General features: G+C 43.5%; 1 protein-coding gene across 1 annotated transcript in view; it reads left to right on the plus strand.

Moving 5' to 3' along the window:
* The window catches only part of fam193a (family with sequence similarity 193 member A), a 30,911-nt gene extending 16,586 nt beyond the window's left edge, over nt 1-14,325 (plus strand). Inside the window, 11 exon segments of the mRNA XM_046325911.1 lie at nt 2,072-2,288; nt 3,409-3,421; nt 3,490-3,743; nt 4,509-4,815; nt 10,604-10,790; nt 11,149-11,400; nt 11,746-11,831; nt 11,833-12,205; nt 12,207-12,630; nt 12,797-12,878; nt 13,323-14,325. Coding sequence (XP_046181867.1) covers nt 2,072-2,288; nt 3,409-3,421; nt 3,490-3,743; nt 4,509-4,815; nt 10,604-10,790; nt 11,149-11,400; nt 11,746-11,831; nt 11,833-12,205; nt 12,207-12,630; nt 12,797-12,878; nt 13,323-13,416 — 2,289 coding nt within the window. The 3' untranslated portion in view covers nt 13,417-14,325.
* Nucleotides 14,326-20,045: the final 5,720 nt, after the last annotated feature.

Here is a 20,045-nt window from a genome sequence, read left to right on the forward strand (position 1 = left end):
GCAAGCAATGCAGGTGTAGAAGCACGGGTGCTGTAAAAAGCTGTCACTTGAAAATATGTTGAGAGACTAGGAGTCCAATAGGGTCAGAGGCAGAGAATCCCAGTGAAGGGAGCTGGCCAGACACAATCAAATCAAACTTTGTCACATGCGCCGAATACCACAAGTGTAGACCTTACTGTGAAATGCTTACTTACAAGCCCTTAACCAACCAAGAGTTATGAAAATATTTACCAAATAAACTAAAGTAAAAAGTAACATAGTAAAATAACAATAATGAGGCTATATACAGGGGGTACCGGTACTGAGTCAGTGTGCGTGGGTACAGGTTAGTTGAAGTCATTTGTACATGTAGGTAGGGGTGACGTGACTGCATAGGTAATAAAAAGTGAGTAGCAGCAGTGTACAAAACAAATGGGGGGGTGTCAATGTAATTAGTCCGGTGGCCATTTTGATTAATTGTTCAGCAGTCTTATGGCTTAGAGGTAGAAGCTGTTAAAAAAGTATTGTGGACCTAGACTTGGCGCTCCAGTACCTCTTGCCATGTGGTAGTAGAGAGAACAGTCTATGACTTGGGTGACTGGAGTCTCTGACAATTTTATGGGCTTTCCTCTGACACCACCTATTATATAGCTCCTGGATGGCAGGAAGGTTGGCCCCAGTGATGTACTGGGCCATACGCACTACCTTCTGTAGCGCCTAACGGTCAGATGCCGAGCAATTGCCATACCAGGCGGTGATGCAACTGGTCAGGATGCTCTCGATGGTGCTGTTGTAGAACTTTTTGAGGATTTGGGGACCCGTGCCAAATCTTTTCAGTCTCCTGAGGGGGAAAGGTTTTGTCGTGCCTTTTTCACAGTCTTGATGTGTTTGGACCATGGTAGTTCGTTGGTGATGTGGACACCAAGGAACTTGAAACTCTTGACCCGCTCCACTACAGCCCCGTTGATGTTAATGGGGGCCTGTTCGGTCCGCCTTTTCCTGTAGTCCACGATCAACTCCTTTTGTCTTGCTCACATTGAGGGAGAGGTTGTTGTCCTGGCACCACACTGCCAGTTTCCTAACCTCCTTCCTGTATACTGTCTCATCATTGTCTGTGATCAGGCCTACCACTGTTGTGTCGTCAGCAAACTTAATGATGGTGTTGGAGTCGTGTTAGGCTACGCAGTTGTGGGTGAACAGGGTGTACAGGAGGGGACTAAGTACACACCCTTGAGGGGCCCCAGTGTTGAGGGTCAGCATGGCAAAGGTGTTGTTGCTTACCTTTACCACCTGCGGCGGCCCATCTGGAAGTCCAGGAACCAGTTGCAGAGGGAGGTGTTTAGTCCCAGGGTCCTTAGCTTTGTGATGAGCTTCATGGGTACTATAGTGTTGAACTCTGCGCTGTAGTCAATGAACAGCATTCTCACATAGGTGGGTTTTTTTTGTCCGGAGACTGCAAGGGCGGTTCGTCACTCCAGTGTCTTGTCATTCACCTTCGCATCCCTGAGCCATGCTACACTTATTTATAGGACCTTCTGAAGAGATGAGTCTTCAGTAAAGACTCTATAGGAGGAAGCCCTGCCTCCAATAGTTTGCTTAGAAATTGTACATACAATAAGGAGGCCTGTGTCTTGTGACTGTAGTGTACGGTAGGAGCCCATGTAGTGCTTTGTAGGTTAGCAGTAATACCTTGAAATCAGCCCTAGCCTTAACAAGAAGCCAGTGTAGAGAGGCTAGCACTGGAGTAACATGATCAAATGTTTTTGTTCTAGCCAAGATTCTAGCAGCCGTGTTTGACACTAACTGATGTTTATTTAGTGCTTTATCCAGTTAGCCTGAGAGTAGAGCATTGCAGTAGTCTAATCTAGAAGTGACAAAAATTAGCGTTTCTGTATCATTTTTGGACAAAGTTTCAGATTTTTATTTATGTTAAGAAGATGGAAAAAAAGCCCTTGAAATATTCTTGACATGTTCTTCATAAGAGAAGTCAGGATCCAGAGTAACGCCGAGGTCCTTCAGTTGTATTTGAGACAACTGTACGGCCATCAAGATTGTCAGATCAAACATAGCACTTTTTTTATTCTGTTCCTAGCCTATTCCCCTTGCCCCCACGTCGAGCCACACAGGGCCCAAGCAGCAGGCCTTCAGCCCCTCCCTGCCGGACCACGTCTACCAGAACTGCTTTGGTGGCGGCGCTGGTGACTGGAACAGCTCGCTGCAGTGCCTCTCGCTCAAGTTCGAGAACATCTGCGACGCTGCCATGATGAAGAATTGGAACCCATCAGTGCTGCTACAGGAGCCCCTGCCAGGTGAGAACATATCTCTTCATCTAGCCCATGGACGACCATCCTTCCTCCTGGAGAGCTGGTGTAGGGTGAAATTGCCCCTTGACGCTGGTACTGAGTCCGTTTTGCATTTTCCACACAAATGGTTACAGTTAAGATTGGAGGAAGGGAAGGTGATCCTAGATCTGTGAGGGAACTTCACCACGGAGCTAGCTATCATACTGCAGACTTTCACTACAAAACCTAATATCGCCCACCTGATTCCACTAATCAGCTGCTCACAAAGAATAAGTCATCTTAATTAGCTAAGTCGGGTGTGGTACAACGGGGCTGGAGCAAAAGCCTTCATACCAAGTAGTTCTCCAAGAGGAAGATGATTCATCCATCCCTAATGTAGGCTAAAGGAGGAGCTGCTCATTTTATTTCAGCTCCATTGCCTGCAACTGCATCAAACCAAATTAAATTGTATTTGCCAAATGCGCCTTTATACAACCGGTGTAAACCTTACAGTGAAATGCTTATAATTACAAGCCCTTAACCAAAAATGCTTTAAATGAGATAAATATTAAATTAGAAGTGAAATTAATGAATAATTAAACAAAGTAAAATAACAAGCGAGGCTATATACAGGGGTTACCGGTACAGAGTAACAGGGGCACCGGTTAATTGAGGTAATATGTACATGTAGGTAGCTATGGTAATATGTACATGTCTGCTCTTGTAGTAAAAGGCCCCATTCCACTCCCATTTCAGTCTCCTTCCCCCAGCTCCTCCTTCTTCGTGTCTTTGTCCGAGGGGTGTGGTGTGACTTGGTCTCTGTAGTTTATACAAGGATCGGTCCGAACAAGGTTCAATGTTGTGTGTTTTGGCTCTATGAAGTAGAATTGTTCCTCCCTCGTGCCATAGAATTCAATGTACACTTGAACTCTGTATACAGTGAGAGCCATCCTTATTGTTTGTTTCCGATGTTCCTTCTCACCCATCTAAATCTTTACACATGCAGCTCTTACACATGCAGCTAACTCTTGTTCTTCAAATGTTTTTTGCCAGGCTGTCCTTGTAAATAAGAATTTGTTCTTAATTGACTTGCCTCGTTAAATAAAGGCTAAATAAATACAAATAAAATGGTTGTCTTCATCTCCAGGGGACATGCTGGGATCACCCCACCACCCTGACGTGCCCCTCCCCCCCGCCCTCCTCCTCCAGCTATGGTGACCACGCCCACACCGCCTCGGCCGAACCCACCCCCCCTTCACCTCCTTCCACCCTCGCCGTCGGAGCAGCAACAGCCCCTGCCCAGGGAGAGGAAGAACGGCGCCAAAAAGAAGTGTCTCTACAATTTCCAAGATGCCTTCCTGGAGGCCAACAAAGTGGTGATGGCCACCTCTGCCTCCACCGCCTCAGTCTCCTGCACGGCAACCACTGTCCAGTCAAGTAATAATCACATCCAAGTTTCATCTAAAAGACCCAACTCCTTAGGTAAAACGGAGGAGGAGCGCAGTTTAGGGCTAGCCTGATGGAACACTGCTACGCTCCAATATCCATACTAGCACACCACCACATGCCTGATACACTTGGTTCATTCTAAAGGTGTCAGCATGCTTCATAACCAAACTAGTGTGCTCCTTTAAAAGACCTTCGCTTGAACATAAATTTATGCAGCCGTAGTACGTACGGTTTGTCCTTTTTGAGACGCAGTAGTCAGAATTAATCTAACTCAGAGAAGGTCGCAGTTGTGCAATTGTACATTTAACTAAGATGTTTGGTGGAATATTACTCAATGGAAAGTATGTCGTAGAAGGACAGCAAAGACTTTTGAAGAATTCCTACTGTTGACCAATCACAAACAAAGGGGTATAGACTTCGGCTACCGACTTAGTTTTGTAATTATGTGATAAAATGGGGGGGGCTTCCGGCTAGCAGTCACTAGCCGCAAAGCTGTGTCTCTCAATGGCCTGACTTAGCTTCTTCTCCTTGATCTGTACTGATGTGACAGGAAAGCTGCCTGGGAAAGTGTTGTGTTTGCAGCAATGATTGTAGTTTAACATGTTCCAAATACAGAACAGACAAGCAGAGGTCAGAATATACCTGATGACCCAAAAATATGGGTCTGAAATAGATTGTAAATGTATTTCCTTCATTGAGGCATTTAAGATGACTTCTTGTGAATTGTCTCCGATCTTCACTGACCAGCTGCTGACTGCATAATTTCATATACATTTGTTTTTTTCTTATGTCTGCCAGGTGATGTATTTCACAATATAGGCAAAGAGGACCATAGGCAACAACCTGGCCCCATCGCCCCTAGGAATAGCCCCACAGGCCTGGCCTCCCTCCCTCAGCTCTCGTCTGGCCCAGCCCTGCCTCTTGCCCCTGGCCCCACCGCCCAGCATCACTACGCCAGCATGGGCTCGCAGCCCTTCCCAACGACTCCCACCACGGCCCCAGGCTTCATGGAGGCCCACCACCAGGGCATGTGCTTGTCCCCAGCCGAGCCACCTGACGCCGCCCCAGCCGACGGGGCCATTAGCGCCCCGCCCAGCGTGTGCAGGTCAGTCCCTTGTTTAAGTTTTCTTTTATCACAAATCTAAGATCAGATTAACCTACTCCTAATACTAACATTGACCAGTAGAGCGATGAGAAAATATCAAGGCCTGTATAGTGTGTCCAATCAAAAACACATTGTGTAGATAATCCTCTAAGAAAAACAATGAGCCAAACCTTATGTCTCTATCATAATCTGTGTGAAGAAAGGGAAGACATTTGGGCGACTAAATCAATGGGGGCCAGATGAAAAAAAAGGTGGTCAAGAATTTGGAAAATAGCTTTGTGTCAGCTAGGCTGGATGCTGTGCGGGAATTAAGGCTACCTTGAATGTCATTAGCCTGTCATCTTCTCAAATCCGGAGGACGTTAAACAATAGAGGTATGATGTATATCGAATTTGAGACATGGCATGTAGTACTTTCATATTTTAGTATACACTGATCATATTAACAGCGTTAAACAAGCATATCTCTGTGAAATGTCAACGGAGCACTGAGCGTGCTGCAAGCTTTTATTTTTAATACTGCCCATGAATTGAAATCTGATCCTGTATCAGTTGATTAGGCAAAATATCTGCCAACTACCTCTCCATGGCTATTGGAGAGCATTGAATTGAAACCACCTACTGATGCTTTGAGTGGGCTTCTAAACAACGAGGTCTTACACATAACCAGAACATTGGAAGCCCATCGCTCCCTTCTATACTCCATAAAATGTATGTCAACGTTACTTTCCAATGGGCATACCGAGAGGCCAAACTGATCAGTCTTACTGAAACTTGTTTGGATGACATGTCATTGACTCAGAACTGAGCTCTGTCGGATTCAGAACACCATACAGGCATGAGATTGACATGGGGAAAAGCACGGAGGCAGGGTTTGCATTTATGTCAAAGCATACAGCAGATCTGCCAATATCCTGAGCCCTATACTTTGAATGAGGTTTGAGGAGTTAGGGAGGCAACTTTGGTCAACTGAGTTCAACTGTAAATAACCGGTCATATGAATGTGGCTCAGCTTTTAGCCATGTACATTTCTATGGCAACGAGTCCTTCAGAACTGACTTGCTCCGGGTCAGGCTAACTCCATTTACTCTGAATGAAGTGTGGTTGGAGGACCAATGAAATCATATATTCCCTCACTCTCTGAAAGATTGCATCATCATTCCCTTGGCTCCCGGTCTCAGGCACTGCATCTCATTGCAAGAGGTGTCACTACAGTCACTGGTTTGAATCCAGGCTGTATCACATCCGGTCGTGATTGGGAGGCCAATAGGGCAGCGTATAATTGGCCCAGCGTCGTCGGGGTTTGGCTGGGTAGGCCTTCATTGTAAATAAGAATTTGTTGTTAACCTGACTTGCCTAGTTAAATAAAAAAATAATTTGTAGATGACTGAGTAAATATTGTATTAATCAATGTTTTTTTTTTGTGTTAAAAAATATAGTAATGTTAACATTGATAAGCACACTAAAGACTAGATTAAATCGTCGTTACAATACGTAATAAAAGACCGACAGCACTTCTAGCGGCCAATTTCACACTAGAGCCTGCTGAATTTGCGAGAACTCTCCCATCGATTTTGATTTTTCAGCATTGTCTCAATCAAGAGTTTGGCGTGCGACATGCATGCACTGTTACAAGCCTAGAGTTAGCAGCAGGCAGACGAGCGCAATATCCACTATCGTAGTATGACTGACGTCTCAGCTGGAATGTGAGGCTAACTGAAGTTGGCTAGCTTTATAAAAGCCTGAGTACATCTAGCTTCCAATCGTCGTATATTGTACCACTCTGAAATCGCACTGCTCATCAGATGTGGTGCTACTATCCCTCTCCTTCACACCAAAGTACCGGCCCCGTGAATTCGGTCAGTTCTTTATCATTCTTGTTAAGGTACTACCCACAACCAATATTACTTGCACAGCAAATGTAATCGCGTCATGCGTGCAGCGCATAGTCAAAATCACCTCACTCTGTGATTTTATTTTATACTGGGTGGTTTTCAACAGCTGTACTCTCAAAAAGACTCTTCCTTCTTATCAGCAATATGTTTCATGTGCAACAAGGGGTAGCACCTAGGATCTTAATGCAGTCCACCTCATTCCAGCCTACCTGAAATAAACTACAAAGAGAGGGAGTAGTCTATAAATCAGTCAAAACAGTGGAATGACACATCCAGTGCAGTGCTGCAAGACTGCTTTGACAGTACCGATTGGACGGTGTTCTCAGAAAATGCCACACTGGATGAAACTGTCGAGGCTTTGATTACATACATTTTTGTGAGGATAAAGTGGTCCCTTCTAAATAAGCAAAAAGGGTTACAAAGAGAAGGGTGAAGGTCTATTCCAGGATGGAGAGATGAGAGATACTTGGAAGGGTCTAAAACCCCTCTAGACTACCAACTAACCACACTGAGCTCAATGTCCTTTCAAAAGAACATTCTATTGAGTTTGCCGAGAGTTTGAGCTCTTTTTATTCTAGGTTTGGTAGTCTGGACTTTAGTACTGAGGAGGATGAGCTGTTGTGAAATGTTATCTTTAGCACAAAGGGAAGCTGATTTGGTTATAGAGGAAGTAGATGTTGATGGGATATTACATCTAATATGCCCCAGATAACATCTCCAACTTAAATCCTGTCACAAGGAATTGTCATGTGTGTTCTGTGAGCTGTTCAAACGCTCACTGAGGGAGCATACAGTACCAGCTCTGTAGAAATCATCCATCGTATGCCCAGTACCCAAGAAGATCCGCTCTGCTGTCATCATCAATTTCCACCTTAGTTTTTTAAATGTGTTTTTATTGAACCTTTTTTATTTAACTTGGCAAGTCAGTTAAGAACATTCTTATTTAAAATGACGGCCGAACCTGGAAGATGCTGGGCCGATTGCGGGCAGCCCTTTGGGACTCCCAATCACGACCGGATGTGATGCAGCCTGGATTCGAACCAGGGATTGCAGTGACTTAGACGGCTGCGCCACTCTTATTGCATTAACGCCTGTCATAATGAAAAGTTGAGTGTTTGGTTCTCTCTCACATACAAAATGATGTTTGAGGCATTGTAGACCCCCTTCAATTTGCCTACAAGCAACGGAGTGGAACAAGAACATTGTCCTACTGTACTACACATTGCCAAGTCCAATGCCTAGATGGTGTTCTTGGCCTTTTCCAGTGCTTTTAGCTAGAGGTCGACCGATTTATGATTTTTCAACACAGATACTGATTATTGGAGGACCAAAAAAAGCGGATACCGATTAATCGGCCAGTTTAAAAAAAATGTATTTATTTATTTGCAATAATGACAATTACAACAGTACTGAATGAACACTTATTTTAACTTAATATAATACATTAATAATATCAATTTAACCTCAATAAATAATGAAACGTTGAATTTGGTTTAAATAATGCAAAAACAAAGTGTTGGAGAAGAAAGTAAAAGTACAATATGTGCCATGTAAGAAAGCTAATGTTTAAGTTCCTTGCTCAGTACATGAGAACATATGAAAGCTGGTGGTTCCTTTTAACACGAGTCTTCAATATTCCCAGGTAAGAAGTTTTAGGTTGTAGTTATTATAGGAATTACATAACTATTTATCTCTATACGATTTGTATTTCATTAACCTTTGACTATTGGATGTTCTTATAGGCACTTTAGTATTGCCAGTGTAACAGTATAGCTTCCGTTCCTCTCCTCGCTCCTACCTGCGCTCGAACCAGGAACACATCGACAACAGCCATCCAGAGCAGGGGGAACAACCACTCCAAGTCTCAGAGCGAGTGATGTTTGAAACGCTATTAGCGTGCACCCCGCTAACTAGCTAGCCATTTCACATCGGTTACACCAGCCTAATCTCAGGAGTTGATAGGCTTGAAGTCATAAACAGCGCAATGCTTGAAGAATTTCGAAGTGCTGCTGGCAAACGCACGAAAGTGCTGTTTGAATGAATGCTTACGAGCCTGCTGCTGCCTATCATCGCTCAGTCAGACTGCTCTATCAAATCATAGACTTAATTATAACATAATAACCCACAGAAATACGAGCCTTTGGTCATTAGTATGGTCGAATCCGGAAACTATAATTTAAAAAACAAAACGTTTATTCTCTCAGTGAAATACGGAACCGTTCCGTATTTTATCTAACAGGTGGCAACCCGAAGTCTAAATATTGCTGTTACATTGCACAACCTTCAATGTTATGTCATTATTATGTACAATTCTGGAAATTAATTACGGCCTTTGTTAGGAATAAATGCACTTCACACAGTTCGCAATGAGCCAGGTGGCCCAAACGGCTGCATGTACCCTGACTGCTTGCACGGAACGCGAGAGGTGACACAATTTCCCTAGTTAAAAGAAATTCATGTTAGCAGGCAATATTATCTAAATATGCAGGTTTAAAAATATATACTTGTGTATTGATTTTAAAGAAAGGCATTGATGTTTAGGGTTAGGTACATTGGTGCAACGACAGTGCCTTTTTTCCGCAAATGCGCCTGTTAAATCATCACCCGTTTGTGAAAGTAGGCTGTGATTCGATGAGAAATTAACAGGCACCGCATCGATTATATATTCAATGCAGGACACGCTAGATAAACTAGTAATATCATCGACCATGTGTAGTTAACTAGTGATTATGTTAAGATTGATTGTTTTTTTTATAAGATAAGTTTAATGCTAGCTAGCAACTTAACCGTGGCTCCTTGCTGCCCTCGCGTAACAGGTAGTCAGCCTGCCACACAGGCTCCTCATGGAGTGCAATGTAAGGCAGGTGGTTAGAGCACTGAACTAGTAACCGGAAGGTTGCAAAAACGAATCCCCGAGCTGACAAGGTAAAAATCTGTCATTCTGCCCCTGAACAAGGCAGTTAACCCACCGTTCCTAGGCCGTCATTGAAAATAAGAATGTGTTCTTAACTGACTTGCTGAGTTAAATAAAGGTGTAAAAAAATAAATAGGCAAATCGGTGTCCAAAAATACCGATTACCGATTGTTATGAACTTGAAATCGGCCCAAATTAATCGGCCATTACGATTAATCTGTCAACCTCTACTTTTAGCAGTATACAGCCATATCTAATGGGTCAAACTTTTGACTATGAACCTAAGTCCCAAACTCATTCTGTGGATTTGATATTTTTTGTCAAATAGACCACCATGGGTGGGATTCATTGGTGAGTGCAGGACAGGGCTCAATCAGCTCTCCTGTCCTGTTTACGCTATACAGATGACTGTAGGAGCACCTGCCCTGAGAACATACGGTACATAAAATACTCAGATGACACTGCTAATCTTGGCACATCTGAGCCCGTCTTAACATTTTAGTGTTGTTGCCTGGTTTGACTCCCTCACATAGGCAAGTCAGATTACCCTAGAGAGAGGTGTGAAGGTCAGTGGTAAGATTGTAGGAAGAAGGTAAAAGGCTCTCCGGCGTTTACAAAGAGCGCACACGTAAGCGGGGTAAAGAAATAATTTAGGATCTTACACGTCCACTGTACAGCCAATATGCAGTACTGCCATCAGGGAACAGACTCTTTACCTCTTAAAGCCAACAGTTTTGTATCCGTACTGTTTTCAGTGAAAAATGTATTTGTGTGACTTACAGTATGTTTATCTTGTTTAGCACTGCTCTTTAATGAAATTGATGTTTGTGCCTTACATTTATCTTGCCTTGTAAGCATTTGTAAATGCAAATGTAAGCATTTGTATGTGTGAACGTTGTTTATATGTTTACTATACATCTATCTTACTACATATTGGCATGACATTGACATTTTAACCTTGGTGTTTTGACTCCTTTTAGTGACCCCGAATGTGAGGGCCACCGCTGCGAGGGAAACGGGGCGTACGACCACCAGGGCTACGACGGCGAGGAGAGCCAGGACGAGGATAGCTGCTCGGAGCACAGCTCTTCCACCTCCACCTCCACCAACCAGAAGGAAGGGAAGTACTGCGACTGCTGCTACTGCGAGTTCTTCGGCCACGGCGGGGTAAGACATGCACACATGCATATTCTCGTACTAATATTACTATGTATCAACTTGTGGAGAAGTGAGCAACAGAAGTCTGTAAAAGTGTTTTATGATGTAGTCTGACATTTTGTGGAATACAGAGTCTACATCTTTACTAGAATGTCATGTTGGACACTGTCTAGCCAGCAGCTGAACGAGCCTAGTCTGGAGAGATGGCACTTTAAATAGCACTTCTGATTAGGTCCCCAACACATTTTTATATTGTATAGCGGAAACTCACCCCAGATAGTATTGGGTGCTGTAATGATATTCAACACACAATTCAACTCAAACTACCAGAATAATCTAAACCTGATTTCCTTGTTTCCTCCCCTAGCCCCCGGCGGCGCCCACCAGCCGCAACTACGCGGAAATGCGCGAGAAGCTGCGCCTAAGGCTGACCAAGAGGAAGGAGGAGCAGCCCAAGAGGGAGGAGCAGCCGGCTGTGGTGGAGCGCGACAGTGGCGCCGATGGCATAGAGGACCACCGGCGGGTGGAGGACCTGCTGCAGTTCATCAACAGCGCCAGTGACAACAAGCCTGCCTCCAGCTCCAAGGCTGCAAAGCGGGCCCGCCACAAACAGAAGAAGGTAGTGGTTTAAAGCGTTTTACAACATTCTGTTTGAAGTGTTACCCCTTTCGTTACCTGTTTCGACGACAGTGTTGTGATTTAAAATGTCACTTTGAAAGTAATAGTTCACCCCAGCAGACCTCAAAAGTGGTCGATAGTTGCACTGATAATCCAGACATGATATGTTTTAGTATTTGATTTTGGGCTGAACTAGAACCCTTCAAGGTGTAATGTTAACATTGGTGCTAAGGACTTAGTTCAAATAGGGAGTTGGGTCAAACCAGAGTTGTATTTTTTTGTTACTAAATGAAGCAAAGGACCTACCGGATATGAACTGTGTGTGTGAACTGTGTGTGTGTCTCAGATGGAGGAGAAGGTGCGTCTGGAGGCGGAGGCCCGCGAGCGGGAGGAAGAGCAGGTGCAGCAGCTCCTGGAGGAGGAGCAACGGCGGCCGGGAGGAGGAGGAGGCCCTCCAACGGGAACTGCTCCGCCTGCAAGAGCTGCAGCACCTCCGCTCCGTCAAGAAGAAAAAGGAGAAAGCCAAGGAGCTCGCCGCCCCCGTACGTCAGAACAACCCCCAGCCCCTCAAACAGACGGCCCAGAACGTCCTAGAGAACCTCCGCAACGGCAAGAACCAGCTCCTGCACAGCCTCATGCGCCTCCCTGGCCACAAGGATCCCAGAGTGGAACACCGACCCCAGCCCCGGCCTCCCACCTCACAGCACAGTCCAAAGAACAGCAGGGAGAAAGCCCCTACTCCGGCCCCCTTCACCCCAAATGCCCCCAACTCCCCAGCCCCCCTTCCTTCTCAACGGCACCTCTGTTGCACCCCAACCGATGGAGGCCAATGGCAAAGCCAAGCCAAAACAGCAGCAGCCAATCAGGCCAACCGCCAGCGGGACAACGATGGTCAAGAAAGCCCCAGAGGCGACCACCACTAACAGTACACAACAACTACCACCAGATGTCAAAGTGACCCGGCCCAGGCTTCCCGCTGAAGACCCGGTCGTCCCTCTGGCACCGGGACCCAGGAAGGAGGAGAGGAACAACGGGAAAAGGCAGCACCATCAGCAGTCTGTGAGCCAGGTGAAAGATGAGAGGAGCCGACCCTTGTTGGAGCCCTCCCCTGCCTCGCAGACTGAGCAGCCCCAGCAGAACGGCAAACCCCTCAGCGCAGAATCCCCCCAGCCCAAGGCCAAGGCCAAGAAGAACAAGAAGAAGAAGGCCGACAAGACAAACAACTCAATAGGTCAGCATGCTATGCTAGGTTATGCTGTGCAGTTTTATTTATCCCTGTAGGATGGTTAGTTTCAGGGCCGCAGAAGTGTTTCTGGCACATACAGAGATAATATTGAGACGGGGACATTTACATTTGTTAAGTTAGCATTTTGTGACCGAGTGTTCTCTTATTGCAGATGATGTTTTCTTGCCCAAAGACATTGATCTGGACAGTACTGACATGGACGAGACTGAGAGGGAGGTGGAGTATTTCAAAAGGTACTGGCACTTGACAGTGCATTGACTACATAAAGCTTATTTTTAGAAGCTTAGTTGCAGTGTTTAAATTGAATCTAGCTTGAACTGAAGTTGGATGCTTTATATGCAGAATCTATTATGTGAATCAATTTGTCATTAAATTATTAAAACAAATTACTTGTTTTGTTAAGCTTATGATTATGGGTGTGAAGAGGACTACGGGTGTACCCCAATTATATCTATTTTCCCCTGAAGTGTGCACTTGTTCACTACTTCCCACACATTTAAAAGCATTGGTGGAGTCCTTTCAAATCCGTGAAGGGAAGAGAACAAATGCAAACTTTGGGAGGAAGGAAAGATAATTGGTACTTAACTTGAGCGTACTTCCCTCCTCCAGATACCCCTAATGAAAAGCGTTGCATGGAGTGGATCTTTAACTCTCCATTTCTCTCCCTCCCTCCCCAGGTTCTGCCTGGATTCCGCCAGGCAGACCCGACAACGGCTGTCCATCAACTGGTCCAACTTTAGCTTGAAGAAAGCAACGTTCGCCGCCCACTGATGGGGCCTCGCGTAAGACAAAGAAAAAGAGACTGTGGCAGGAAGCAATCGGCACCCCCCCACTCAAACTGCTACCACCGATCCCGTAGCCCTGCTGTGCCCAAATGGCGCACACTCACGCTGCCTTCGCCTTGTTCTTTGTTGCTGTGCGGTTCTACCATGAACCCATCCTCCGGTCTGATCCTCAAGCAGAACTCTGAGAGAAAAAAAAATGACATTAAATGACACACACAAGAATAATCACAAAATGCTACTTTCTACCTGGTTTTGTTTTTATTGCTCGTTTGTGTTTTTAGTCTGAGGGGCATTTCTCTTGACTTAAAAAGCCAAGTTCTGAAATTCAGTTCCTCTATTTTTTTTGCCTGACTCGTAGTCAAAAGATCCTTACTATGTATGCCTTGTGAAAACAGACACACACATGGAAAAATTTGGAGAGAAAAAAAATATCTGATTAAAGCCTTTCATTCAGTTACTGTGGCTTACTATCCACTTGTTACCCACGATTCCTAGCACGGCATCTCATTCAGATAACTGACAAGGGAATGAATGGGTATGGTCTGCCATACTCTCCCCTGCCCCAACAACTCTCACTTGACTGAGAGGAACTTGGCTTAATACTTGACAACGTTCTTTTTTTATTTTTATCTTTTCAATTTCATTTAACACAACCGATAAGTGTACCAGTTAGTTTTTATTTTGTTTTCTTTCCTATTTTTGACTTGTATCCAGCTTGTATCACAATACTTTCAGAATGAAATTGAAGAAAAGAACAATGCACACTATCAAACTGTTATAGAGTGTATATTGTATTAACACTGAAGCCAAACTGGCTACCTTTTAACATATTGTTAAGTAATATTAAAATCTTATCTTTCTTTTTTGAAAGATGGAATACAGTAGTATGGCAGGATGTGTGTGTCTTGTGTCTGTGCTTATTTCATTGGTGGTGCATCTTTAATGCAGTGGATGGGGGGGTGGGTGTATTTAGTATAGTTCCATTTAGGAGTATTTTTGTCATTTAAAATTTTCCCCAAATTTATAGAGGTCCATTCTCCCCGTTGTACCTGTATTGTAAATCATATCCATCTGCTCATTATACACTGAAATCTATTCTAGAGACGTATAGGCTTATTGGTTAAGTAAGAGGATGCTGTAGCACTATCATCCCCTCGATACTAAGTGACTTTTAACTGTTCACCATTACTTTCTACCCCAAGGTGAGTAATATTTACTGGTTGTGCTTTCAGGGAATGTTTGGCCTATAAAGACATCACTCATGCTTCTCCATTTGGGGTGTGCAGCCACACTAGATGATGGGACAGTGAGTCACCTGGAGGACCGGGTGCTTTCTGAGTTATCCACCACTGATTGTAGTCAGTCAGTCACATGATCAATTGGTAGTGGAGCTATGACAGTCCTGTGGGACCCCACGTTCTCGTAGCAGTGACTGAAAAGGTAAGGGACTTGACTGTCATGTCAGTCAGTGGTGAAATGTGAGTGCGGGTTATTTGCCCTCAGTCCTCCACATAAGTTGCTCTGACTCCTTGATGCTCACAGAACCCTGGGGAAAATGTGATTGAAGGTTTTCCTTAGGAGGGTATAATGGGTGATGTGTGTTTGTGGAATAATGTGGTAGTCTGGTAGAAATGAAGGTCCTAGATGCCTACATACCAAACTAATGTATGAGACTGTTGCAATGGGTATGAATACTTTCTGAAGGCACTATATGTCCAGTCCACTGACATACCTAAAATAAAAGCAGTGCACATTCATAGGAGGCTCAGGAGGAGGTGCTCTTTAAATGATAAACCACATGATTTTAAACCCCCAATGGCAACCCCCAATTTTATTTTCCCTTTCAAATGACACCTACAAAAAGGGAACTTTTTGAGGCTATCTGTCATCTTCTGAACTTCCTTTGTCTTTTGTTACACATCCTGCCAAGCGCCACAGTGCGTGGTTGAGCAAGCACCCTCGATGTCACATGACACCAAGCGAGACTAATTCAACATTGCTTGATCATCTGAGCTCATTTCGATATGAATAGATAGACAAACTACTTATTAGGTAGATAAGCTCACTGTTTACTGTATGAGTGACTGCACATTTACACTAAGGGTTCACACAGGAATGAGGTCACAGTGACACAATAACCAGAATGTACTTCCTGTGAGGCAGACTTGTGTCTGCTACAGTTCAGTTTGGTAACACCTACTTAAAACTACAGGTATAAGGCTTTATAACTTGTTATAATATAGTATGAGCCTTTTTGATGTATTATAAGGATAAAAAATATGTTATGTCAATCTTTGTAGCAAATGTTCAACTGCCTTAAATAACTAATGGACCATACATGCTTATGACAAGTCTTACAATGCATTATGACTGCATTATAATGCATTGTAAGTAAAGTGTTCTCATGACATTATATACTCACCAAATAGTTATTTTAGCCCATAAACTTAACTCTTAAAACTACCTACCTCTTTAAAGAGTATCTTAAATAAATCCCACAGCACTTGTCTTTTCCTACTTTGATGATAACTACTTTGTTGAGGGAAAATGCACTTGCTACAATTGTCATATGTTGTTGTCTCACCTAGCTATTTTAAGATGAATGCACTAATGTAAGTCGCTCTAGATAAGAGTGTCTGCTAAATTACTGAAATAGAAATGTGAAACAAATCGGAGTGACTTAATCAAACATTTCACGCTGAAGAGGAATTGAGTAACAATGACATTAACAGTAGGACATTCTCCCTTATTGCTTGCTTCCTCATATTTTTCAAGAATCAACTGTTCTTATCACAGATGGGTTTCACAATGAATAGTAACTATTCATACACATTTATCGGATGAAAGAAATGCGGGAAATGTTAATCACGCAGAGAAGTAAAAACAGCATGGATTGAAGAGACAGCCCAGATGAAATGAGTCATTGTTTATTTCTGTAATGAATAGATGACCAATTGACTGTCTGCTTTACTGACAGACTGTCTGCCTTACTGACAGTTCTGGCTGCTTTGCGTGATGTGTTGTTGTCTCTACCTTCTTGCCCTTTGTGCTGTTGTCTGTGCCCAATAATGTTTGTACTATGTTTTTGTGCTACCATGTTTTGTTGCTACCATGTTGTTGTCATGTTGTGTTGCTACCATGCTGTGTTCTCATGTGTTGCTGCCATGCTATGCTGTTGTCTTAGGTCTCTCTTTATGTAGTGTTGTCTCTCTTGTCGTGATGTGTGTTTTGTCCTATATTTATATATTTTATTTGAATTTGATTTTTAATCCCAGCCTACCGCAGGAGGCCTTTTGCCTTTTGGTAGGCCGTCATTATCAATAACAATTTGTTCTTAACTGACTTGCCTAGTTAAATAACGGTTAAATAAAATAAATGCCTGTACAGTGTGTTCGCTATCAGTCATCAACGATGTACAAATGGACATCTGCTTTTGAGTAAGTGAGGATGTGCAAGAAAATACTACCTGAACCAGACAAGGACATTAAATTTGCTCTGGTATTTGTGAAACGTCATTTAAATGACTGTAAATTATGCATGAATACATTGACGAAGAGTATTATTTATTTCCTTTTTTTTAGGAATCCCTCAGCTCATGAAAATGACCATGTTTGAATCATCATATATGCCACTTTAGCAGACGCTTTTATCCCAAAACAACTTACAGTCATGCATGCATACATTACATATGGGTGGCCCCAGGAATCGAAGCCACAACCCTGGCGGTACAATTGCCATGCTCTAACAACTGAGCCATACTGGACCACAAGTATGGGTACATGTATGACATTACTCTGATTTTGCGTTTTCTATATAAAAACCCCCAAAATTATTTTAAAAAAACCTATCTGGATCACTATTACTTCGAAGAAATCTGACAGTCCTTGGATTTGGCCTCCGCTTTGGTCTCTATCCCTAGCCAGTGATGGCTGGGGTTAAAAAATATCATGGTGCCACTGAGTCGTTAGTACACATGGCAGGGCTCTAAGTATGACAGGGGCGAGAGGGAATAGGGTTATAAGAGGGGATCAGAACTTTCAGATGGCGGCCTGTAGCTTGTAATCAGTAGGGGGGGGGGGTTCATTGTGGAGTGCCTGAGGCATTGAAGAAACACACCCACCATCTACTAACATGGGGGGGGGGAACCCAAGTCTTTCCCACATATTATACTTCACAATGGTGTTTTGTACTAGCAAGTGGAAAACCACTCTAAGCGAATGAACTGACCTTTCTTATAAAATAAACAAAACAAAGGAAATTGACAATAATACCAACTACCTCCACCCCCCCTATAACTAACAGAAGTATAGAGCTGCCACGCTCGCATACAGTGTGTGTTGGGAATTCCCTTTATGGGAATTTCCCATTATTTTTGGATACACATGAGATTAAAGGCCACATCTATCCATTCTGTAGTCTGTCTAGATAAGTGTCAGGCTAAGTATTCCCATTGCTGATAAAGTGCCAGACAGGGACTGATCTCGTAGACACCCGGTTAATGGAAACCTAGTGGCGCCAGGAACTGTTTTGCCACGTCATCTGACTTGAAATGAATGGATTTGTAAATGTATGTAGTCAGACATCGTTTCTATCAAAAGGTCGCCGAGACACCACATTTTTCCACTCCATAAAGGTGGGATTTGTGTGTGTGTGTTCACATATAGACCAACTGTGCAGTTGTGTAGGTGTTTGGGGAGGAAATTCCTGTCAACCCCAACCATGGCTTATCTGTGGGCTGTGTGTGTGACACTATGTGTGTGTGTGTGTGTTCTATGCAACAGTAAAATAAGGATTGCTTTACAAAGCTACAATCTGAAACACAACTATTTGAATTCTTGAATTAAACTTCTCATAGAATCACCCTCTTTTCACTGAATAGATGTAAATGTGTGAGAATGATAAGAACTGGCCCAACCGCATCCATCTTCCCCAGACTGCATATGAGTGGGTGAGCATCCGGCGTGCTATGTCATCTCGAGACTGTGGCTAAGTCTCAAATGACACCCTATTCCCTATTTAGTGTATTATTTTTGAGGGAATAGTGCACTATATAGGGAATAGAGTGCCATTTGGAACACAGTCTGTGACTTGGCTCTTCGGAGGACTTTGAAACCTCTGATGGAGTTTCTAACTCTTTCGGCTGCTATAGTCCCTTGACACAATTAGCGAGGCCTTTTTTGACGGAGGTCACAATTCCTATAAAGGAGGCCCTATTTGCATCTGTACGGCAACAGTGACCTAGTGTCTGTACTCTACTTCTATATATATCAATCAATCAATCAATCAAATGTATTTATAAAGCCCTTCTTACATCAGCTGATGTCACAAAGTGCTGTACAGAAACCCAGCCTAAAATCCCAAACAGCAAGCAATGCAGGTCTAGAAGCACGGTGGCTAGGAAAAACTCCCTAGAAAGGCCAGAACCTAGGAAGAAACCTAGAGAGGAACCATGCTATGAGGGGTAGCCAGTCCTCTTCTGGCTGTGCCGGGTGGAGATTATAACATGGCCAAGATATTCAAATGTTCATAGATGACCAACAGGGTCAAATAATAATGATCACAGTGGTTGTAGAGGGTGCAACAGGTCAGCACCTCAGGAGTAAATGTCAGTTGGCTTTTCATAGCCTATCATTCAGAGTATCTCTACTGCTCCTGCTGTCTCTTGAGAGTTGAAAACAGCAGGTCCGGGACGGGTAGCACATCCGGTGAACAGGTCAGGGTTCCATAGCCGCAGGCAGAAGAGTTGAAACTGGAGCAGCAGCACGACCAGGTGGACTGGGGACAGCCAGGAGTCATCAGGCCAGGTAATCCTGAGGCATGGTCCTAGGGCTCAGGTCCTCTGAGAGAGAAAAAAAGAAAGAGAGAGAGAAAAAGAGAGAGAGAATTAGAGAGAGCGTACTCAAATTCACACAGGACACCAGATAGACAGGATAAATTCTCCAGATATAACAGACTGACCCTAGCCCCCTGACATAAACTACTGCAGCATAAATACTGGAGGCAGGATATAGGATTTTATCATTAAAGGCTGTTCAGGACACTTTTTAGAGTTTTGAAGTTTAGAGTTTAGAATTCTATTGTGTTATTGTACAATATCACACCACATAATACCTATTACAGACTTAAAACCATATTGTATATACTGTATGTGACACTATAATCCTCTGTAGGCAGTCATAATACACTACATCAATATCAGCCATTAGGCTAAATCGTCAATACAAATATAGAAAAAACAAAGGTACAATAAACAAAGTAACATCTATACCTCTTTGAATTGCTAAATAATTCAATTGTGTTCAAATAATACCAGAACACAGAACAGTGTGACATGGATCTGTCTCACTTTCAAGATTGCTATACACTGGGACTCCAATAACAATGGAGCTCTGCAATATTAAAGCTGATCTACCCACTAAATAAAAACTAAAAACAATGGAGCTTAATGATCCAGCGATCTACTACTTTAGTGTCTCTAACACACACACACACACACGCACGCATGGACGCACGCACACGCACGCACGCACACACGCATGCACGCACGCACACACACACACACACACACCTTGTTTGGTGCTTCATCTGCCTCCCCTTTAAATAACTACTCTCTGA

The sequence above is a fragment of the Oncorhynchus gorbuscha genome, linkage group LG24 (assembly GCF_021184085.1).
Source record: "Oncorhynchus gorbuscha isolate QuinsamMale2020 ecotype Even-year linkage group LG24, OgorEven_v1.0, whole genome shotgun sequence".
Taxonomy (NCBI): domain Eukaryota; kingdom Metazoa; phylum Chordata; class Actinopteri; order Salmoniformes; family Salmonidae; genus Oncorhynchus; species Oncorhynchus gorbuscha.